At 56.2% G+C, this 22,419-nt stretch overlaps 1 protein-coding gene across 1 annotated transcript; it reads right to left on the minus strand.

The window, feature by feature from the left end:
• Positions 1-404: 404 nt before the first annotated feature.
• SEC24A (SEC24 homolog A, COPII coat complex component) lies at positions 405-22,148 on the minus strand. The gene is made up of 23 exons (XM_054168650.1): positions 22,032-22,148; positions 15,421-15,921; positions 14,177-14,344; positions 12,484-12,555; positions 12,041-12,186; positions 11,726-11,898; positions 10,694-10,796; positions 9,720-9,846; positions 9,301-9,410; positions 8,845-8,957; positions 8,122-8,240; positions 7,276-7,331; positions 6,762-6,968; positions 6,342-6,462; positions 5,647-5,805; positions 4,835-5,008; positions 4,346-4,456; positions 3,623-3,798; positions 2,855-2,992; positions 1,968-2,072; positions 1,769-1,861; positions 1,177-1,280; positions 405-801 (listed from the first exon to the last, which is right to left on the minus strand). The coding sequence occupies exons 1-23, from the start codon at positions 22,102-22,104 to the stop codon at positions 687-689; spliced, it is 3,264 nt and encodes a 1,087-aa protein (XP_054024625.1). The 5' UTR covers positions 22,105-22,148; the 3' UTR covers positions 405-686.
• Between the last annotated feature and the right edge of the window lie 271 nt (positions 22,149-22,419).

Raw genomic sequence — 22,419 nt, forward strand, 5'->3', positions numbered from 1 at the left:
GGGAAAACAAAGCTTGTCACCCACCTAGGAGCCTCTGCAGGGCCACCTCCTCCCTGCTGTGTTGAATACTGACTAGCAGAAGCTTTAACACTCAGCCATCCTGGGGCAGCTCACTTTCAGTGCCCTTGGCCCCAGCCCAAGCGCTGGCTCTGGAGGGTTTGTTCGTTTCACAGTGAGCAGCTGCTCCGCTGCAGGTGAACACAGAGCTGCTCTCCGCAGTCACAGGGTGCAGCCAGAGAGGCTCTCCCTGCAGTCATGATCAGTATTGTGAGGTTTTTATCTCTAGCAGCAAAAACAAGGTTAAAAAGAAATGCCAGGAGTTACAGAAATATACATTTGTGAACAACAGGGAGCTCTTTATTTTACAAAACGTGTTTCACCTTCTCGCTGGAAGTGGCCTCTGGAAGTGGCCTTCATGCTGCAAGTACTTACAGCAGAAACATGATCTGCAGCAGACAGAGGTGCTCAGCCAGTTCCAACAGTTTGATTTCTTGCTTAAGGTACAATATTGGGTGGTTGCACATTTGATTCTCAGGTGTGGTCCTTTATTTGCTTTAGTTGGTTGAAATCACAGTGAGAACTTCTCATCCCCTGCCTCAGGCCCCAGATCCAATGAAGGTGTCACGAGCACAAGCGTTCTTTACTGCCAACACCTCCCTTCCACGAGTGAGCCGAGGGCCAGGGCTTCATTTGTTCACTTGCTGCTGTATATGGAGGAGGAATTCATAGTATGATAAGGCTGATTCTGTTCTGTCTTCAATCATATTTTGCAGAAAACTTGATTTCAGTGGACTCTCATCCCTTAAAAATGGAAACAGAAGGCTTTGAGTGGAAGCAGCATGCAGCAAGACCCACAGTGCCAGGCATTCATAGTTGCAGATCAAGTGGGAAGATAAACTTCAAGAGCTCAAGGACATCAGAAGAGGATCTCAGTCACCAGGGGTGGTTAATCCTAACAGCTGCACTGATCAGCGTTCACTTCACTTAACTGACACTAACCAAAGACTGATCTGTGACATTCAGTCTCTCATGGGCTGTGGAAGTTCTAATTGCAGACAGCTCCTCACAAGTCATCCCTGCTGTCCAACCTGTTTGGCACAGCAGGCACCACTGCCATTAAGGAGGTTCAATATGTGATACCCAAATCTATGTTAAGAGGTTTCTGAAGCCACTTACTTTACTACATAGAGTATAGGGAAGAAAGGTCTCTGTTCCCTCAGCCAGGCAATGAAAGTTGTTGTTCTGATGGACTCCGCAGTTTCAAGTTCTGGGAGCTGTGTCTGCAAGGCAGAAGGTGTCATGAGCACAGGCATGGTCACTAAAACACAGCAGCACTGCAAACAGCCCAACTCTGTCCTCAGCAGGTACAAAGCAGCTGTTTGTGCTCAGTTCTAGTCTGCTTTGGGAGGGTTTCCAACAGCCAAGTGCACTGAGGTGCTGCCAGAACAGCCATGCTGGAGCTGTGATGGATGCCTGGCTTGCTGCAGGAGCCGAAGGACGTCCCACAGCCCACTCTTATCTGCGCAGGAGTTCAGTCTGCTCCCACTGCTGAGGCACTGCACCAGCCCCAGCCTCCCCATACTCTGCTTTGCATGGGAAGATCACTAAGGTTTTAGCCTGAGAAACTCCGAGACTGGCAACAGAAAGGGCTTCTTACCCCAGACCTGGGTTCATAGCAAGTCACGCCTAGGGTGTGAGTAGGGCTATCTGGGAGCTCAGGATATTCTGGTGGCACTGTACAACTGGGTGCAGCAGAGCAATTACCTACCATGTTCTGTGGGATTGAGCCATAATTTGGGACTCCAAGGACTTGGCTGATAAAGCTCTGCCCACAGTTCTTCCCAATCCACAGAAACATCACCTGGAAGACACCCAGTGACAGCACCATGAACCCAGCACAAAACCACACCCCAGCAGTCCCCACACACGGTGAGCTCTCCCGTGTGGCAGCAGCACCCCCAACTTACAGAGCCAGCATCCATAAGGTAAGCACCATCCCTGCTCAGCTTCTCCACTGACAGCTGCAGGAGGGGTGGCTGAGGTATAGTTCTGTCATTGATGTTAAGAGCCCCCTAAAAGAACAAAAGGAGGGCAGTGGCTGACAGCTCAATGCCCTGAGAGAAGCAGAGGAGCAGAAGGGTGAGCAAGGGCAGGCTGTGTCACTGAATGCTGAAGCTGGGCCTTTTGTCCTCCATTGGAAGTCACACTTTGCAATTCACCAATAAATCTCATGTGTTTATGGAGAGAGAGTGCCACTTCAGCTTAGTCTTAATTGCTTCTCAGCTGGAGTACCAGGTTTGTTATGGACTGGTGAAGCCACACCTTGAGCACTGGGTTTAATTTTGGGGCCCTCATTACCAGGACACTGAGGTGCTGGAGCAGGTCCAGAGTAGTGCTTTGAAGGGTCTGGAGAACAGGACTGGTGAGGAGCAGCTGAGGGAGCTGGGGTTGTTTAGCCTGGAGAAAGGGAAGCTGAGGGGAGACCTTCTGGCTCTCTGCAACTCCCTGAAAGGAGGCTGGAGCCAGGTGGGGGTTGGTTTCTTCTCCCTAGTACCAAGGAAATAAATGGCCTCAAGTTGTCCCAGGGGAGGTTTAGGTTGGGTATTAGAGAAGAAACATCTTCATTGGAAAGGTTCTCAAAGACTGGAAGAGGGTCTCCAGGGAGGTGGCCTAATCCCCATCCCTAGAGGTGTTTCCAAGAGGCAGAGGTGTGGTGCTGAGGGCCATGGGTTAGCAGCAGCCTTGGCAGAGGTAGGGAGGGGCTGGACTGCAGGATCTCAAAGGGCTTTGACGTGGAAAACCTGAGACTCTGAACAGAAGGGTCACACAGCTCCCTGGGCTCAGAGACACTCACCTCATCTGTGAGGGTGTCGACTCTGTAGAGGCTGGGGTGCGTCATCAGCATGAGGTACACGAGGGGCTGGTTCTTCACCTGGCACATGGCGAAGATGCGGTCGTCCAGCCGCGCGCTGGTGCCGGTCTGGAAGGCTTTCTGCAGGCAAGCAGGCGGCAGAGGGCAGCCAGGTGAGGGAGAGCTGAGCACAGCTGATGGAAGGCCTGAGCATTCCTCACAACACGGTATTGTGCTGCTCCATAGCTCCCCCCACACACCAATCACACGAGGCTCCTCACTCCCATCTCTGGGTTCTAGGATTAGGGGTGGCCTTGCACCATCAGTCCTTCCTAGGGAGCACTGCAGCTGAGATGGAAGCATCTCGACGCAGGGCCCTTCTAACCTGTGCCTCAAAAGTGCTACTTAAAAGAATGAATTCAGGCATTAGGAGGAAATTCTTCCCCGTGAGGGTGGGGAGGCACTGCAACAGGTTGCCAGAGAAGCTGTGGAGGCTCCAAGCCTGGAAGTGTTCAAAGCCAGGCTGGATGAGGCCTTGAGCAACCTGAGCTAGCAGGAGATGTCCCTGTCCACGGGCAAGGGGGTTGGAAGCGGCTGCTCTTCCAGGTCCCTCCCAGCCCAAGGCATTCTAGGGAGTGCCGGAGGGAAGCAGCTCAGCACCCCAGTGGCACAGGGCAGCAGCAGCTGAACAGCTCACATCAGCGCCCTGCTGAGCAGCGAGGGGCAGCCGGGCACTGCTTCGCACCCCGAGGAGGGCCGTCGCAGGCTTACCTGCTTGAGGAGCGCCAGCACGTAGAGGGGGAAGAGGCGCAGCGAGTGCGGGGCCATGAGGCCGGGCTGCTGGAGGCTGAGCACGGCGCCGCGGTAGGCGGCCAGGGAGTCGATGACCGCGTTCACCAGCGCGTCGCGCGCGTCGCTCAGCGAGGCCGACACCGACCGGTCCACGGCTGCGGGGCACAGAGCTGCTGAGGCCTTCCCCTGCCCCCTCCTCTCTTCCAGCGGGTGCTTGGTGCACCCCAGCAGGCAGCTCCTGCTGCACCCAGAGGGAGCCAGGCCCAGCGGTTCAGCAAGCCAGCCAGAGGCTCGCAGGGGCCCCAGACACAGCCATGCTGGTCCTGCACCCCACAAAGCACTGAAAACACAACCTCCTGGGTTTGCACCCCACAAAGCACTTCAAGTGCTGGGAGAGGTTAGGTATTAGGAAGACTTCTTCACTGCAAGAGTGGTCAGGCACTGGCACAGGCTGCCCAGGGAGGCAGGGGAGACCCCATCCCTGGAGATGTTCAAGAAACCTGTGGCCATGGCACTTGGGGACCGGGTTTAGTGGCCATGGGGGCGTTGGGACTCAATGATCTTAGAGGCCTTTTCCAGCTGAAATAATTCCATGGTTCTGTGCAAGAGAACCTTTCTTCTACTGCTGTTTCCCAGAGGACTGCTGCTCCAAGCTCGAGGGCTACCGTCCACGCACACCCACACAAGCACTGCGCTGCTTACCCATGTTGGCCAGCAGCCCGGTGATGGCCTGGACGTCTGCCCCCAGGTAGACATCACTCAGTGTTGTCACCACAGGCAAGCACATGGTGTGGACACGAATCCTCCTTTCCCCTGTCGGGAGAACAAACTGCAGCCTGCAAACACAGCTTTGCTTTGCTGGCACAACAGGGGAGCTGCCACTGCTCACCCAGAACAAAAACTCAGCAAAAATAAACTAAGATTTCATCTAATGCATCACACAAGTTCATGAGCCCACTTCCAGTGGCTCTTAAAAACGGTCACTTGTCTTTGTCTGGGTTTAGCCTCCCTGTTTTCAGGCCAGAACTAAGCTTCCCAAGAAACTTCCTGGTCTGGAAGAAGCAAGACCATCAGCACCACAGAGCGACACATCAGAGCTGTGACCTTGGTAGCAGACACCCCAGGTTAGGCTCCTCCAACTGCATTGCAGCTGCTCCGTGGGCACAGAGGCTGCTCTGAGCCCTGCCTCACCTTTGCTGGAGGTGTAGAGGAGAGCTGACTGGAAGGAGACCACCTGCATGTCCGTGAGGCTCTCCTCCACGGCCATCTGCACGGCGTAGCCCGCGTCCGGGTTGACGTTGGGCAGGGACAGCAGGTCTGTGGAGCGCACAAAGAAGTTCCCGTGGAAGGTGTGGATGGAGAGACCTGCAGCAGAGGCACCGGGTCAGCTCCTGCAGCACAGCACACGTCTGCCATCAGCTGGCTTGGGGCTGCCCAGATCTGCCTCGAGGCAGTAAAGGATCTGCAGGACACCGTCCCACAGAAATAACCCCCAGAGCCCAGCAGGAAGCAGGGAGCTGGAAGCTGGATCCAGGCTAGAAAGTCCAACAGATTTTCCAGGAATCAGACTGCTTAAAGGTGGCATCTGCAGCACCTTCACTGGCACCCAAGCCCCCTTATAAGCTGAGGGAGAGCAGGCTTAGGCTGGAGCTTCAGAAGAAGCTTTTCAGTAGGAGGGTGGTGAGGCTCTGGAATGGGCTGCCAGGAAGGCTGTGGATGCATCCTGCCTGGAGGTGTTCAAGACCAGGTTGGATGAGGCCTTGAGTGACCAAATCTAGTTGAGAGGCACTCCTGCCCATGGCAGGGGGGTCAGAGTAGCTGATCTTTAAGGTCTCTCCCAACCTGAGCCCTTCTAGGAGGAGGATGGTACTGAAGTGTACTTGTCTTAGCTTTCTTTTTTAACCATTTCAACTCACCTCAGCCAAAATCCCAACCAAGGCACAGCAAATGCTCATTTCCCTTCCACACCCTCCCCCTGAAATCCAAAGAAGCCACATCCAGACCTTTGGTGCATCTTATCCTCATGACAGCCTCAAAGCCAATCTTCCTCGTGAGGTATCGCTTCAGCTCCTTCTGCAGCTTCTCCACCTGCACAGGGTTGTGTTTGTGGTGGTAGGATTGGTAGTAATAGACACTGCCTGCAGAGTACCTGGATATGCAACCTGCAACAGAGCAGCAGGGTTGGCAGGGTGCAGGCAGCTGCTGTGTGCTGAGGGCAACACTCCCTGCTCACACCTTCACATGGCTCTGCACACTGCCAGGCCTGCAGATGGGACACCACTCTGTGCCCAAGCACCTCTGTGGTCTCAGGGCTGAAATCCTTTCCACTGGCATGGAGCTACAGGTACTGTGGCACTTGGGATTTTGGTCAAGTGGAGGAAAAAAATGCCATCTAAATGCTAATGAAGCTTATTCTAATGAAGGCAGAGTTAAAATGCTTCATTACAATGTTAATGAGGTTGACCCTGATGGTTAAAAGGCATAAAGGAATGAAGTAGTTCAGGCACTATTAGCAGGGGGCTATGAAACCAGCCAGGGTACCTCAGCAGCCCCTCTGACTGCTCACCAAGGATGGATTTGCACCTTGCCACACTAGATTCACTCCAGCCAGGCTCATGCACTGAATGTTAGTGTAGATCCTGTGTATCTGCTAGAAGCACAGGGGTTACACAGCCCCAAGCACCTTACCATGCCTTACCTAGAGAAGCCAAGTCAGAATATTGTCCACTGAGGAGGAATAAATCCACTGCAACCTGCTGGCCTGAGCAGTCCAAGGCTAGCTTCTTGTAGAAGTCAGTGGATGGTGTCAGATGTATGTCCTGTAAAGACAGGAGTGTTAGAATAAACCAAAGGACCCAAAGAGATGAACTCACTCCTTGCCACTTCTCAGGGACCCTGACAACTGATTCCTCATCACTCAGTACCAGGCAGATCTTCAAGTGCCCAGCAGGCCCTCAGGCTGTGCTTCCAGGTCCCAAGGGTTTTGCTGCTCTCTCTATGTTAACACAGGAAGGCTGGAGCTCAGCAAGGGAGCACAAAACTAACCCAGAAGAGGCAATCCAGAGCCACTCCCCTGGACAGGAGAGGTGCCTCAGCCTCTGGGCTTCGCTCCGCTCACCTTTGCAGACGATCTTTGGTTTGGCTCTTCCCGAGGCTTCAGCGCTCCCATCCCCACCGATGGAAGCTGTGTCTGGAAGACAGAGATTCTGCCTCCAGTGGGGGACATCAGCTTAAAGGCAGCCTGTAAGGCAGGCCCCAGAGCACTCTGAGTTTCCAGGGACTTGGTAAACATCTGTGGCAAGGTCTTCAACAGATCTTGAATTAGCTGCAATTGAGACAGCAGCAGGGTTAAGGGTAGGAGCCTGCAGTCCTCTTCACAGAGCTGACTGCTGAACATACACAAACCTGTGAACACTTCTCATGTCAAGGGAGTACAGAAAAAGCCCTAACAAAAGCCAAGCACTGCCTTGGGTCAGGCTGGCAGAGGTTTACAGTCACAGAGCAGTTCAAATACCTCTTTTTGTCCCCACCCCAAATCTGGCATTTAACCTGCAGGTGTCAAAGAGCATTAAGTAACCCAGAAATTATCCCAAGCTGTGGGAATGCCACTGGTCCCTTAATGTCATTCTTACCTCTTTATTTTCATTTAAGTTGACTAGTAAGTTCTCTGGCATTGGTACAAAGACATCTGGAAGAGGAGGGGAAAACAAGAATTTATTTTTGCAAACACCTCAGGCTTCTCCCAGCTGAGACTCCTGACAGTGAAGGTAGAGAGACTCTGGCACAGGCTGCCCAGGGAGGCTGTGGCTCCCCCTCCCTGGGGATGTTCAAGGCCAGGCTGGATGAGGCCTTGAGCAACCTGGGCTGGTGGGAGGTGTCCCTGCCCATGGCAGGGGGTTGGAACTGGATGAGCTTTAATGTCCCCTCCTAGCCCACACACTCTGTGATTGAGTTGTGTATGCCCACAATTATAACCACAGAACAACCACAGCATCAGCACAACCCCATCTAACAGCATGATCCAGAGCCCTTGTTTCAACTGCTAAGCATAGCTGTGGCCAGCATGCCATGGCAGAGTAGCACCTGGCAGGGCTGGGGATAATCAAGGTGAAGTGAAAACACACAGCCAAGGTTTCCTGGTGCTCCTCCTGCCCTGCACCACAGCACCTGAAGCTATAGGCAGGGGGACAAGCCCTAGACAGCAGTCACCACAGCATCCAGAGCACTTTGCCAGCCATCAGCATTTGGGATCACAGGTCTGGGTAACTGCACAAGGTAACCCCCACAGGAGCAAGCCTGCCTTCATGTTGTCAGTCAGGAGCAGCCACAGCATTGCTCAGCACCTCCAGAGGCATTGGCAGATGCTACTTCCAAAGCCATTACCAGAGACCAGTGACCTGGTCTGGAGACCCCCACCAGACAGATGCTGTCACAAAGGCTGTCAGCAGACAGGGAGCAGAGAATGGATTTCTGCATACCTTCAATATCTGACACTATCAGCATCTGGGGCTGAGAGAGGCCTTCCTGAAGGCTGTAGAAATGGATTGTGCTGTCAAATGTTATGAAGCCTATTTTCGTTCTAGTGTTCCCAGGAAGCCTGCAAACAAGACAGATGGTGTTCAGCAAGAGGAAACTGCACTTCTGCAGGCTCTGCTTTCCAAACAGCCACTGCACCTGGCCCAGGTTGTTACCAAGCAGCTATTTAACAGCTGAACTGCAGCAGCCTGAGTCATTTGGGACTGAAAAATAAAGTTAACCCCCCCCAAACAACCAACAACCACCACCACACAAAACCTAAGCACCAAGGCAGAAGCTCCTGGGGCAGTCACCCAGCCAACACTCCAGACATGTTTGTGAGGTGGGAACAAGCACTGGAATAAAGGGAAGAAACAAGGTGCAAGCCACCAAGGAGCCTGCTCCTCATGAACAGCTCATCAGATGTGAGCACTGCTTTCAGCAAGCACTTCTCCAAGCTTCACAAGTACAGTTCCAGAACCCATCCTAGGGATGGTGTTCCTTCCTTGGGGAAGCCAACAGAGGAGGCAGCCTAAGGAAGAAGCCCCCAGTGTGGCCGTGGTGGGAAAGAGAACCCCAGCTTTCGGTGGCGTTCTGTGCAGCACTGGCCGCTGCCAGCCCCTGCTGGAGGAGGTCCCTTCCAGACAGGAAGGAAGGAGGAGGAAGGTGGTGGTGGGGGCACTCACGAGTCCAGGCTGTCCAGCAGGGTCTGGCAGGCTGTGCTCAGGTACCCTGTCTCCACGGCGTTGTGCGAGACGTCGAACACAAAGAGGTACACAGGCGGCTGGGGCGGCCGGAGCTGCGGAGAGAAGGGGGCTTGCAGAGGGACGGCCAGCAGCTGCTGGGGCCCCTCCGCTGCAAGCTGCACCACAGCTGCATGCAGGTGACAGCTAAGCTGCTGAATGCTTCCTGTCTCTTCTCTAGTCAAGCTGCAGCTTTCTGGCAGGTGGCCTGCAAGCAGCTGCCTGCTCCAGTGGTCAGAAATGAACCATCTGAACCGCTCTGCCCAAAGGCTCCCAGATAGCTCCCCTGGGACAGCAAGGGCTCTGCTGAGCTGCAGAGCAACCCTCTGTGCCCAGGCTTGTCCTGACTTCTCCTTGGAAACAAAGGCAGAGAACAACTCCAAGCAATTAAAGCCTTACCATGTATTCAGATGGAGCCATAAACTCAATGGTAGCATTCTGGACTTCAGGCCTTTTATGAGGCTCTCCGTGAACTCTTGTGACAGGATTGTACATGAAGTCCTCAGGCACTGTGCAGACAAATGGAGATTGTTACTTCACAGGAGGATTAGCTGTGCTGCATTTACACATCAGCTCCTCTGGGCAATGATTCTTGGACAACCCTGCTAGGCAGGGCAGCTTTTTGTAACCCTCCAGGGTCCCTGGGGAGACCACCACAGACCTCCCGGGCTTCATTAAGGACAGTACAGCCAACATCTGCCCTGCCTCAGCCCCAGCAGCAGCTCCTCAGGCTGACAGACAACTATCACAGCCTCAGAGGGCAAGGCAGGAGAGGCTGACCTCAACAGCTGAAAGCACTGAGCAGCTGCAGGACCTACCATCGTTCACCCTGTAGCACAAGTTGCATTTCCACCTCCTCTGGTCCAGGAAGCTGACGAAGGGGTTGATGTACGTGCGGCAGGAGCGGCACCGCACGATGGTGCTCGACGTCACCACCGGCAGTTGCTGCAAGAGAAGAGCCTCCTGGTTCACAGCATCACCGCTCACAGCTCGCCTGCCACAGCCTCTGCTGCAGCCTAGCTACTCAGGGCACGCTTGCTGCGGGGAGAAGTCTTGCTGCATCCTCACAGCGCCCCTGCAGTCCTTCCTAAGATGACTGTGGGAACTGAGCTCCAAGGCATCTAGCTGCAAAGCCTTCAGCACTGCACTGATGGTTTAAGACCAAGTCCTGTGCCCAGTACAGATCAAAACTCAGACAAACAAACCCCACATCTTTGAAAGAGTGACTTCAACTGTGGAAAAACACCAGGTGAAAGGAGGCACTGCTAAAGTCAGTCTCCTGGCCACCTGAGGACATCCAAACCTCTTCATAATGCTCAGTTACAAAGTAGTACCAGGTTTGGGGGAAGAAATCAGTAAGTGCAAGGGATCTGTGAGAGGACAAAGCTGTCCAGGCCACACTGCAATCCAGATGGTGGAAGTGCTTTAGAGAATCACAGGACTGCTTTGGCTGGTACCTCCGAGATCAACCACCACTGACCACCACCCGCTGCCTTCTGGCACAGTCCCGGTGCTGTGCTGCCTCTAAGCTTCTGGCTGGCTGAGCCCTGGGTGGTTTCACTGATTAAGAAGTGAGGCTTGAAAGTTTAAAAATGGCAGGGAGGCAAAACCAAAAGATCAGAACCATTCTAATGACCTGCACAGAACAGGGAAGTGTCAGTTAGCAGGGCGGCTCTCCAGGGCCCAGGTCTGCCACTGGACTTGCCCTTCTTTTACAGGTCAGTGCCCAGCTCTGGACTCAACACGGGCAGGGCTGCATCTCAGCATGGAAGGTGTGGAACGTTTGTCATACCGATAAGTCTTTGAAAGGATGAAGCAGGAGCCCCAAAGGAAGTTTGGCTTTATTCAGTAAGGCCTGAGTTTGAGGAATGTTAGTCAGGGTACAGCGGAACAACCTACATGGAGGACAAAGGTTATTTTCAGAGGCTTGCAGGGAAGAAAATTACTTCAGTAGCACACAGCATCCTTCTTACTGTTTCTAGGGCCGGGGCATTTCCACTTCCAGACAAAGGATCTCCTCCAGCTCTGTCAAACTGCTCTGCTTCAGCAGAGCTTGACCCACAGCACACATCGGAGCTCTCGCTTTGTGCCCCTGCTCCTTTGGCACAGCTGAGCGTCACAGCGCTCAAAGCTGCACCAAACCCTTCCACACCAAGAGTGGGTTTGGAACTGTTCTGAGGTGGCCCCTTCTGCACAAATCTGAACCAGTGAAGTGTAAGAAGTTGTCATAAAAACCTACAAGCAGCCCCAGAGGGACCACAGGGACTTCAGGACTCAGGGGCTCCCCGAAGCGCAGATGTGCACAGAACCTCCCCAGGTCCAGTCCAGTGTTTGATCCCCCAGCTTCACAGAGATGCTGCGAATTCCTTCACCTATCCTAAAAGGCTTGCAGAGCAGGAGGACCTGGTCTGGGTGGGCTCCTCAGAGAGATGACTTCAACACCCAACTGCCAGCTTCTTGTCTGACACCGCACCGACTCCACTCTTGGAGCTGGTCCCTGGAGCAGAGCTCCCTCAGCCTTCTTTGCTTCACCTTACTCTCTTTTCTCAGTCACACTCCTGGCCACCTCCATTCTGAAGCTCCTGCATTGTGCCTCTCTACAGCTGCCTTGCAAACAACATTGTTCCTCATGCTTTCTACCCAGGCAGCTCTCCTCCCCTCCAAGTTGAAAGCACCTGCTGCCTTTCCTGCAGCACAGGGGAGCCCATTTCCAATGCTTCCTATCCACAAACCCAAGGAACTGTTTTGGGAGGAGTTGTGTTTCCAGGTAGGAATCTCTACCTTTGGGGGTTTTGGATGAACTATAGCAAATGGATAATCTTACTCAGGGTTACAGTTGAGCCTCTGGATTTCTTCATGCAAGTTTGGGACAGGAGCCTTCAAGAGGGTTGGGGGAAGAATGTTCCTTTCTTGAAGAAGATTCACAGATCTTAGTCCCTCTTGCTGTAGGCTCAGGCCACCCAGAGATGCAGTGAGGTGATTGGTGCCCAGGACAGGCTGGAACAACACCAACGATCTGCATGAAACCCCTGCTCAACAAAGGGCACTCCCAGCAGAGATGCACAACACCCACCAGTCACCCCTCCTCTTCCCCCATCCACACCCTGGCTGGTGCTGAGATAAACCCCAGCCACTGTACCTGGGGGAAGTGTTTTGCTCCCTCTGGGTACTGCGTTCCTGGTGCTCCGGGGCCGGCAGCGTTTTGGTAGCCCGGCCGCAGGGCAGGGTAGGAGTAGCCAACAGCCCTGTTCAGCTTGGAGGGTGCAGGAGAAGCATGGGGGCTTGCTGAAGGCAGAGAAGACAAACACTTGAGATACACTGCTGAAGAACAGCAGCTTGCTCAACGCATTAACACAGCAGGAGGGCTTTCGGTTGGTGTTGAGCTAAGTGTAGCCAGCTGACAACTGCAGTGAAATGCTCTCAGCTGCTTCCCCACTGACAGGCACAGGCATGCCTGCTGCCATGAAGTTTGTATCTGCTCTCAAGGCAGACACTGAAGCAGCTCTGTTTGTACAGAAACATCCAAACTCCTGCCTTCAGAAAGTCACTCAGCAGTGAATAGCTTAAATTCCAAAGCCTTACCCATGAGGCCACCGCCTTCTATTGCATCGTAGCTGTTGTGCAGCGCCGCCCCGTCGCCGGCAGGAGCATCACCTGCTCAGAACACAACCCCAGTCAGCAGGGACACAGTGCTAAGAGGTGTTAATGAGGGCACTGCAAAGAGATCCCACAAAGCAACCCTGGGGGAACACTGTAGTTAGCATGGTTTGGATCTGCTTTGCTCCACCACCAAATGGAACTGAATCTCAAATCTGCATTCAAACTTGCAGCTCAGCCTCTCCTCACACACGTTCTGCTGTGACTTCACAGGGCATTAATAAACCCCCTCCAATCTCTCTTTTTGTAGAGGAAAACAAAAGTTCCTACACTTCTGACTGAATGACCTTTTAAAGTACTTTGCTCAGGCATTTGCCATGCAATAAAAAGCCAGGGGACACTTCCTCCTCCTCAGAGAAGTATCTGCAGGTAAGCTGCAGTTTGCAAAGCACCTTGGAACTTAGGTACTGAGCTCCCTGAAGAACTCTGCCACTGCTAATTCACAGGAACAGCAAATTTCCAGCACTGACACACTCAGCCCAGAGCTGCCTGCCAAACACCAGCAGTTCTGACAGGGCCACATACCAGTCAGGATACAAATTCCAGCTGAGATAGGGAAAACCTTGAGAGTGCTCCTGGAGGGCAGCTCCCTGCAAGCTCTAGGCACACAAAGCCAGTGCTCTCTTGCTAAGCACAGCTCCTCCATCCACTGTCTATGGGCATTAAACACTTTGAAGAGAACCTATTGAAGGACCTTGCACTATACCCTGAACCTTGCTAGCACACAGCAGCCAACCTGACTCACAGGCCAAACATCTCTGTCCCTCCAGGGCCCTGCGAACGTTTCTCTCCAAGCCAAAGCAGTTTCTAGTGCCTTTCACAGGTCCAGGTCTGGATGTGTTATTGCTGTCCTCACACAGGTACCACACCTCAGAAACCAGCAAGCTGAACATGCAGGGGATCAGCAACTTTGACAGAACAAACCATCAGTGTGAAAGTGAACCTGCCAGCTACCCATGGCCCCATCAGCACAAGCAGCACACGCAGCACAAGCACCACACGCAGCACACGCAGCACACGCAGCACAGCCTCAGGTCTGCTTGGTACAGAGGCCTGAGGAGCTCTGAAGCCATGGCATATCTGTGCAGGGGCCAGAGGAGACAAGGGAAGTCAGCTACCTGCCCCCAGCAGCTGACACCTCACAGCCTCCAGTGGCATCCTGAAGAAAATGAACAAATGCCAGATGGGTTTCAGTGGTTTTACACAGAAGGCAAGAGTGAGGCACAGCCACACAAACAGGCAAGGAGCTGCAGGCTCCACAGTTTACTTTTCTCTGCAGAATAAAGCAAGAGAGAAGTGTGGCACAGATTGTGTCCTCCACAGCAGTCAAGGGTGCAGAGGAATCAAGCTTCAGTACCACTGTGAACATTACAAACCAGAGGTGGCAACCATGGGAGGCATGGGCATGTCAAAGTGCTAATGAGGTTTATTTTCTTAACTGACAAGAAATGTTTGGCCTCCCTCCAGGCCCCTACCTGCTCCTCTCAGGTGAAGTGAGGCTGCATTAGCCTCACTGTCACCAGATGGCTCCCCAGGAGAACACTGCCTTGGCTCTCACGCGTGCACATTGGAGCCACTTGTAATGCTCACAATCAGTACAGAGCAAAATTCTCCTTACCTTCCTGACTTGCAGCTGCATTCAGCAGAGGCTGTGTGCTAGCTGCTCCTGCTGCCTGGGCTGGTGGCCTCGTTAAAGGTGGGCCACCAAGTGGTGGAGGTCCCAAAGGTGGCCTTGAAGGGGGATGGAGCGGAGTTAAGGGCTGGGTCACCGGTGGAGGTGCAGCTCCTGCAGAGAGATTGCTTTGTACATGGAGAACACAGAACTTGCTGCAACAAAAACATCTTCTGAGCCTAACAGCACCTCCAGAGAAACAACATTTGCCTCAACACTTGGAACCCTTCTGTACCTGACTGCCATTAGCACACTCAGTTAGGGAGCCCTCTGTAACAGCCACCAGCAGGCTGGTGAACCCCAGCTTTAGCTTTGTTTCCATAATCAATCACCACAGCCTATGCCAGAGAGCTGCTGAGTGTTGGCAAAGCTTTCCACCACTGCCTGGGCCAGTAGGCTGGCAGCAGGAAGGCAAGTGTTAGTTCTTTGTGCTTCATGGTTTAGGTGGAAAGGAGGAAGAAATTCTTGACAGTGAGGGTAGGGAGACTCCAGAACAGGCTGCCCAGGGAGGCTGTGGCTGCCCCCTCCCCAGAGGTGTTCCAGGCCAGGTTGGATGAGCCCCTGAGCAACCTGCACTGGTGGGAGGTGTCCCTACCCATGGCAGGGACTTGGAACTGGATGAACCTCAAGGTCCCTTCTGATCCAACCCATTCCAGGGTGATTCTGTGATTTCAGGGTTTTCTCCAAAGGCTGACAGTTATTATTAGATAGTTATAGAAAGCTTCCCCTTCAGCTGGCCTCCTTCCATGGTGGTTCAGGCTGTGTTCAGGTCATCTGCATGGCCCTGGGTGAGGCTGTTCAGAGCACAACCTGAGTCAAGTGATTACAGAGGAGCTGAGGGGTTGTGAACTCACTGCACAGCACTAGAGTTTTCAAGTGACAGGTCCAAAGCCCCCACCTGACTGCTCCAGCAGCCACTGCATGGAAGGGTGAAGGTGACAGAAGCCCCACTGGCCATGCACACAGCTTCCCAAACGAGACCCCACTCAGTATCTACTCAGCCAACTGAAACACCTGAGCAGCACCTGAACTTCCCTTTCCAACCCAAAGCAACCAGCCCTGTATTCATGATGTGCATTCTCTGCCTTGGCAGCCTTGTTTCAGGAGCACAAGGCTGTGCAGTCACTTCGGTACTGCCTTCCCCCCAAGGGAGCCTGAGGCACTGGCAAGCGTGGCAGAGCTGTGGTTACCTGGCTGCACAAAGGGCTTCTGCAGGGAAGGGCCTCCTGGAGGAGCGGCGTAGGGATAGCTTCCCGCAGGCTTTGCGTTTCCTGCCAAGGAGGGGGCGTGCTGAGCTGACCCTGCCCCAGTCCCGTGAGCCACATGGCTCGCCTGAGCCCCCAGGGCGGTGGCCTGGCCGTGCTGCCAGGGCGAGGGCGCCGCGGGGGCGAAGCTGCCGGCAGAGGGGGCGGCAGCCGTGCTCTGCAAGGGAGGCAGCAGCACCGCTGGAGCAGGGCCTGTCTGTTGGGCTGGTGACCCAGAGAAAGGTGCCACTGGGGGCCTGTTGAGAGTCTGCCCAGGTCCTTGGAAGTGGTTTAACTGAGAAACGCTCTGAGGGCCACCATAGTTGTACTGTCCAGAAGGCTGATGGGGAGGGCCCTTCGCCGGCGCCTGGTGCAAGTAGGGGTCTGGAGCTGGAGGCCTATGAGCCTGGGCATCTGGGGAATGCATCAGCTGGCTTGGAACAGGACCTGAAAGAGAGAAAACACACAACAAACCCTTTAGAAAGGCAGCACCCTGTAGCTCTTCTGAAGAGAAGAGATGCTCCTGGACTCTCTTCCCTTTGCTTTTGAACAGGGTGTGACTGCTGCAAGGGGCATGAGCTGGGGAGGGTTTTGCTATCAGCACTCAGCTCTGTTTTGTTTTACAGCAGCCTGACCACCACTGACCAACCCAGTGCCTCCTGAACTAAAATCCACACACAGCCTGCTTCTGCCTTCAGGAGCCCCAGGCAGCAAGCTGACCAGAGAGCAGAGCTGTGCCAGGCAGCACTGAGAGCACGCAGACCACAAGCAGAACTGCTTCACCGGGCGAGTGACACCGGCTTCAGCCTCAGCTCCCACAGAGACACCAAGAGCCAGCTTCAGCTGAGGTCACTCTGCTGGTTCTCAAGTGACAGAGCTAATCTCTGCAAGTCCCTGCAGTTAATTTTAGCACACATGCTGCTCATGCTTGCAGGCAGCTGCTCACCAGGATGAATGAAGGGTCCCACAGCAATTCACCTGGCTGCCTCGCCGGTGCCTGGCATGCAGGTGCTGGCACAGCTGAACTAAGTTCTACTCATTTGCAGGGAAAAAGCCAACTGAAATAAGGCTGTCAGCTCTCCAAGCAGGACACCAGGCTGGCAAGAGCAGCATCAGATGCCTGCTTCACACAGGAGCAGAAGAGACAGCGTGGTGAGATTCCCAGCACGCCCAGAGCTCCACCTGCACAGCTGCCGCCACAGGCTGTTGCTGGCACTGCCCCCACAGGGACATCCTGAGGGGAGACCTTACACTTGGAAGTGAAATCCTTCTGAGCAGAAGACTCTGGGGAATGAAAGTCACAGCCAGCCACGACTGCTTACAGCCACCAGGCCAGGCTCCACTGGTGTGCCAGCTGTGCTGTGCTTCCCCAGGCACACGCAGCCCGAGCACAGGCTCAGGTAAGCACTGCAAGCAGAACAGCTCCTCCTCGGGAGCCAGAGGGCAGACCCCCTGCAGCCCTGCACTGTGCTCCTGACCTCCAGAACACAAGATCTGGATGATCTTCCTGAGCCCAGGGTAACCAAAGGCCCTAACCTGCCAGCCCAGCAGCACTGCAGCTTGCACACTGTGCACCAGAGGCAGCGGCACCGCATGCACCCTCACCACGCAAGCGCTGCGGGCAGCTGCACCGGCACCGCATGCACCCTCACCGCGCAAGCGCTGCGGGCAGCTGCACCGGCACCGCATGCACCTTCACCTCGCAAGCGCTGCGGGCAGCTGCACCGGCACTGCATGCACCCTCACCGTGCATGCACTGCGGGCAGCTGCACCGGCACCGCATGCACCCTCACCGTGCATGCACTGCGGGCAGCTGCACCGGCACCGCATGCACCCTCACCTCGCAAGCGCTGCGGGCAGCTGCACCGGCACCGCATGCACCCTCACCACGCATGCACTGCGGGCAGCTGCACCGGCACTGCATGCACCCTCACTGCGCATGCACTGCGGGCAGCTGCACCGGCACCGCATGCACCTTCACCTCGCAAGCGCTGCGGGCAGCTGCACCGGCACTGCATGCACCCTCACCGCGCAAGCGCTGCGGGCAGCTGCACCGGCACCGCATGCACCCTCACCGCGCAAGCGCTGCGGGCAGCTGCACCGGCACCGCATGCACCCTCACCGCGCAAGCGCTGCGGGCAGCTGCACCGGCACCGCATGCACCCTCACCGCGCAAGCGCTGCAGGCAGCTGCACCGGCACCGCATGCACCCTCACCGCGCAAGCGCTGCGGGCAGCTGCACCGGCACCGCATGCACCCTCACCGCGCAAGCGCTGCGGGCAGCTGCACCGGCACCGCATGCACCCTCACCGTGCATGCACTGCAGGCAGCTGCACCGGCACTGCATGCACCCTCACCGCGCAAGCGCTGCGGGCAGCTGCACCGGCACTGCATGCACCTTCACCTTGCAAGCGCTGCGGGCAGCTGCACCGGCACTGCATGCACCTTCACCGCGCAAGCGCTGCGGGCAGCTGCACCGGCACTGCATGCACCCTCGCACCAAAGGGGTTTAGAGGGAACTCTCTGTGCTTTCAGCTGTCCTTTGTCCTGTCCCTGGGCACCACTGCCAAGAGTTCAGCTGCAAAGACCATCTCCATCTCCATGCTAAGCACACAGCCCAGGCAGCACTGCAGTGCCAGTGATCTCATCACACTGCCTGTTCCTGTGCATACCAAGCACACACCACACTGCTCCACCCATCCACCTCAGCCTGCTGTTCATCCTGCAGTTACCAAACCCAGTTGTACCCCACTTGCCTTACAGCACTGCTCATGAACCCAGCAATTAATGGCTCCAGACTCAACAGTGTCTAAGCAAGGAGCCTGCCAAGGTGAAGTGCCAAGGGTTCTGCCTCACCTTCAGAAACCACCCTGTGCTCTGCCAGGTGGCTTCTCCACTCCTGATTTACAGACTCCTCTGCACATCCAGTGGCTCACTAAGAATGGTGGGGCCAGGCCCCTGACTGCATCAGCACAGAGACACAACAGCAGCACTCTAAGCCACACCAAAATCACAGAACAAACCCACAGCCATTTCTAACTGCAACAGTCACCTCTGAGCATGACTCTGGAGGCCAGGCAGGACCAGAGTACTCAGACTGCTCCCTTACACTCTCCCTGAAGGACAAGTGTGAGGATTAACTGTGGGGAGTGAGGTGAAACCCAGTCCCAGTATTTTGTATGACAGAACTCCATTTCCCACAGCAGCACGTCCCAGAGCCTGGCTTTCATTCCAGCCAGCAGCACAGGGCACAGCCGCCACGGCCTGCAGGGTTCCTGTGCCCAACCCAAGCCTGCCAGCAAAACTGGAGCCACAGCACCAAGGGGCACAAACCCTCTGCAAGAGCTCCACAGAACCTTCCCAGGGCCTGCTGTTAGGCTGCTGCCAGGTGCCCATTGTGACCTGGCCTCTTTGCTGAGGCCTCTCCAGAGAGCACACAAGCTCTCCAGCTTTCCCCAGGAGCTGCTGCTGGCTCTCCGAGTCCAGGAACCCCCCAGATGGGTCTTGGCTGAAGAGCAAGAGCAGCAGCACGGCAGCAGAGAGCAGTCAGACACCAAGAAAGGCCCCACCACAGCAAGAGACACCTCTGCAGGAGCACAAGCTCACTCCTGAGATCAGGAAGGGCACCAGAATGTATCTGAAGGTTGCCTAATGGTTGTACAGAATAAGGAGTTAAAATACCAGCATGGGAGGCCAGCATTCAAGTCCTGTTCTCTGCCACACAAGAGTCCAGCATCACCTACTCCAAGCCGGTTATTTAGCACATCACTGCCAGCAGCCACCACCTCTCCAGCCTCTGAGATGTAAGGGTAAAGACACAGAAAAGCTGCATCCCAACCTAACTGCCACAGGCTCAGTCGCCACCATCACACCCCTTCAGCTGACTCTGCCCCACTGGTTTCCTGACCCAGCAGTTTCTGAAGTCTCTGTGATCTCAAAGTGCCAGTGAAGACATCACAAGAGAGTCCCAGAATGCCAGCTTGGAAGGGACCCCCAGGACCACCTGCCCCCAGCCTCTCTAGGGGATGGGCAGTTGCACTGAGCTGGTTCAGCACCCTGCCAGGATGAGTCTTCTGACTGTCCAGTGCAGAGGGCTCCACTGCTTCCCTTGGGAGGTGATTCCAGTGTCCAGCTGTGCTGATGGGGAAACATTTTCTTCTGGAGTGCCATGGGAATGTTCCCAGCAGCACCTTGTCCCCATCACCCTTTGTCTCTTCCATGGCACTCCTTGCACAAAGGGAGGCTCCATCCTCCTGGTACCTCCCTTTCTGTCCTGCTATGTGGTAATAGAGCAGAACAGCCCTAGAGGAATTGTTTCTCCTCCTTGTTTGCACTATTGACTGGAAAGCACATTAGTAAGGTGGAGTTAGAGGGAGAGAGGCTGCTGGTCCTGGTGGCAATCACACAAGAAGTAGAGGAAGGTTGTTGCCAAGCAACGCAGCTCTGCTGCTAAACAATGTCCTGGCCAGCACATGGTGCTGCTGCCACAGCTTACTGCCTTCACCACAGCCAAGCCCAGGAGTCACCTGCAAACAGCAAAGCAACAAGTTGAGAGAGCAGCCTGCTGCCCGCCAGCTCCGCACTCTGCTGCCAGCCTGCCTGCCCCAGAGCACGCTGAGCACCAGGGCAGTGCCCTCATGATCCAGGCCGGCAGCACCGCCTCGACAGACCCTCGGAGCAGCCAAGAGCACTGCAGAGCTGAGCACCCTGATGTGTCCCGAGGGCCAGCAGCCCAGGCCCCCAGCTCCCCACACCAACTGGGCTGCTAACTGCCCTGCATTTGCATAATGCTCAATTTCGGTTCTTGATTCTTCACCCACCTGGCAGCCTGAAATTCCTCCTCCTCCAACTGCCTCTCCAGAGCCCCCATTGTGTGCTTAGTCCCACTGCAGGGAAATCAGCACACACAAGCCAAGCCAGCCTGTGCATCATCCCACTCCACTGCTCCATTAGTGGAGGTTCCTTGCCCAGACCAGGAGCTCTCTAGGGCAGAGGTTTCTCTCTCAATCACTCCCCACCTTCTCAGCCCTCTAACGGTTGTCTGCAAAATGCCGCTCTGCAGATGACTTTGAGAAAGAGCAACAAACTCCCTGCGAAGGAGGAGGGGGAAAGACAAGTCCAACCATGTAATTACTCATGCATAAAGCAGGGAAATCAAAATACCTCATTAGAGCTGAGCTGCTTACGATGCGGCACCACCACTGCAACACTCAGCAGCTAATCAAGGAACCCAGTGCTGAGGAGGAGGTTTGCAGTTGTGCCTCAGATTGTGCCAGGGGAGGTTCAGGTTGGGTATCAGGAAAAGTTTCTTCACTGCAAGCGTGGTCAGGCACTGGCACAGGCTGCCCAGGGCAGCGGTGGGGTCCCCATCCCCGGAGGTGTTCAAGAAGTGAGTGGCCGTGGCACTGGGGGCATGGTTCGATGGCTGTGTGGTGTTGGGTCAGTGGTTGGGCTGGATGGTCTTAAATGCTCTTTCCAGCCAAAGCAATTCTACCGTTCTCCGTGGCATCAGGAAACAAGTCCAGCATCAGAGGCTTCCCCTCTTGCAGAGAGCACAGGTCAGCACACAAGGCTTGCTGCAGGCTGCTGCCTTCCCAGCCCGCAGCAGTGGCTGTAAGGTGTGCAGCCTCACCCCCACTCTGTTTTCCAACAGGTGCATTTCAAGGGGAGGGAAACCCTGCAGACCTCCCTGGATCACAGCACAGGGAACGAGATCACCTCAGGTGACTGACAAGATAAACCTCATGCCCTGGCGCCGGAGCCTGCGCTCAGCCCGGTCCTCCCCCCGCCAGCGATAGCCACAGTGCCACATCTACAGCTCCGTTCCAAAGGGCCACCGGCTGCCGCCGCGGCTATCTCCCGGGCGCGATCCGGGCTGCGGTGACAGCCAGCACGGCTCGGGCGCAGCCTTTCCCTCGGCAGCACCAGCGCCGGATTTGAGAGGCACTTGTGTCAGTTTATAAACCGAGACCGGAACGCAGATCTCTGCCTGACGAACAGCTCTGCGGGCTGCCCAGCGCCGCTTGGCAGGACACGCTTCCACCAGCGGCTCGATCCCACGCACGGTGATCCTCGGGACCTTCGCCCTCGCCGCCGCCCCCGCCCGGGGCTGCACCGTGTCCTTGCACGGAGCGGGTGACGCTCGCCCCGCCAGGGGGACGGGAATCGGTCACCGCTACCCACTTGTTACCCTTAACTCCCCTCGGCCGCCGGGTGCACGGCGTGCCGTGAGGGCAGCGGGGGAGCCGGACACAGGCTCGTCCCCGGACCCCGCCCGCTCCGGCAAGCCCGGGAGCGCCCCGGGATCACCCGCGGCCACGGGCTCCCTTACTCCCGTCACCCGGAACACCTCCTCCCCGCTGCTCTGCCCGTGGGCACCGGCCCCTTCTCCCGAGCCGCGGCCGAGGCCCGGCCCTGCCGCCCCCGCAGCACCGAGCGGAACGGGCGTAGAGCGGCCCAGGGCCGGGAGAAGCGCAGCGGGACAGGTGTCGCCCCCTCCCCGCGGCCGGGCCCCGGGCCCTCGGCAGCCAGCGAGGGCAGCCCAGGCCGGCACTCACCGTTGCTGTAGGGCTGCTGGCCGGCCCCGTTCTGGCTGGGGTAGGCGGCGGGAGGCCTGGCGGGCTGGGCCATGGCGGCGGGCTCGGCTCGGCTGGGCTCGGCTCGGCGGTGCCGCCCGTCTGGCGGCGCCCGGCCCAGCTCGGGAGGGAGGGGAAGGGCCGCCCCGCACCGGAAGCGCCGGGCGCGCGCAGGCGCAGGGCGGACACGTGGCACTTCCGCGAGCGGCGCCGCGGCCGGGGCGGGGCCGCGCCTTAAAGGGGCCGGGGCCGCGCCTGGGGCTGGGCGGCGGGAGGGCCCGAGGCGGGGAGGGGCGGTACCGGCAGGGCCCCGGGGCCGGGGGTCAGGTGGCGCGCGGCGTCGCCCCGGGGTGCGTGTCGGCGCGGAGCG

The sequence above is a fragment of the Dryobates pubescens genome, chromosome 16 (genome assembly GCF_014839835.1).
Source record: "Dryobates pubescens isolate bDryPub1 chromosome 16, bDryPub1.pri, whole genome shotgun sequence".
NCBI lineage: Eukaryota > Metazoa > Chordata > Aves > Piciformes > Picidae > Dryobates > Dryobates pubescens.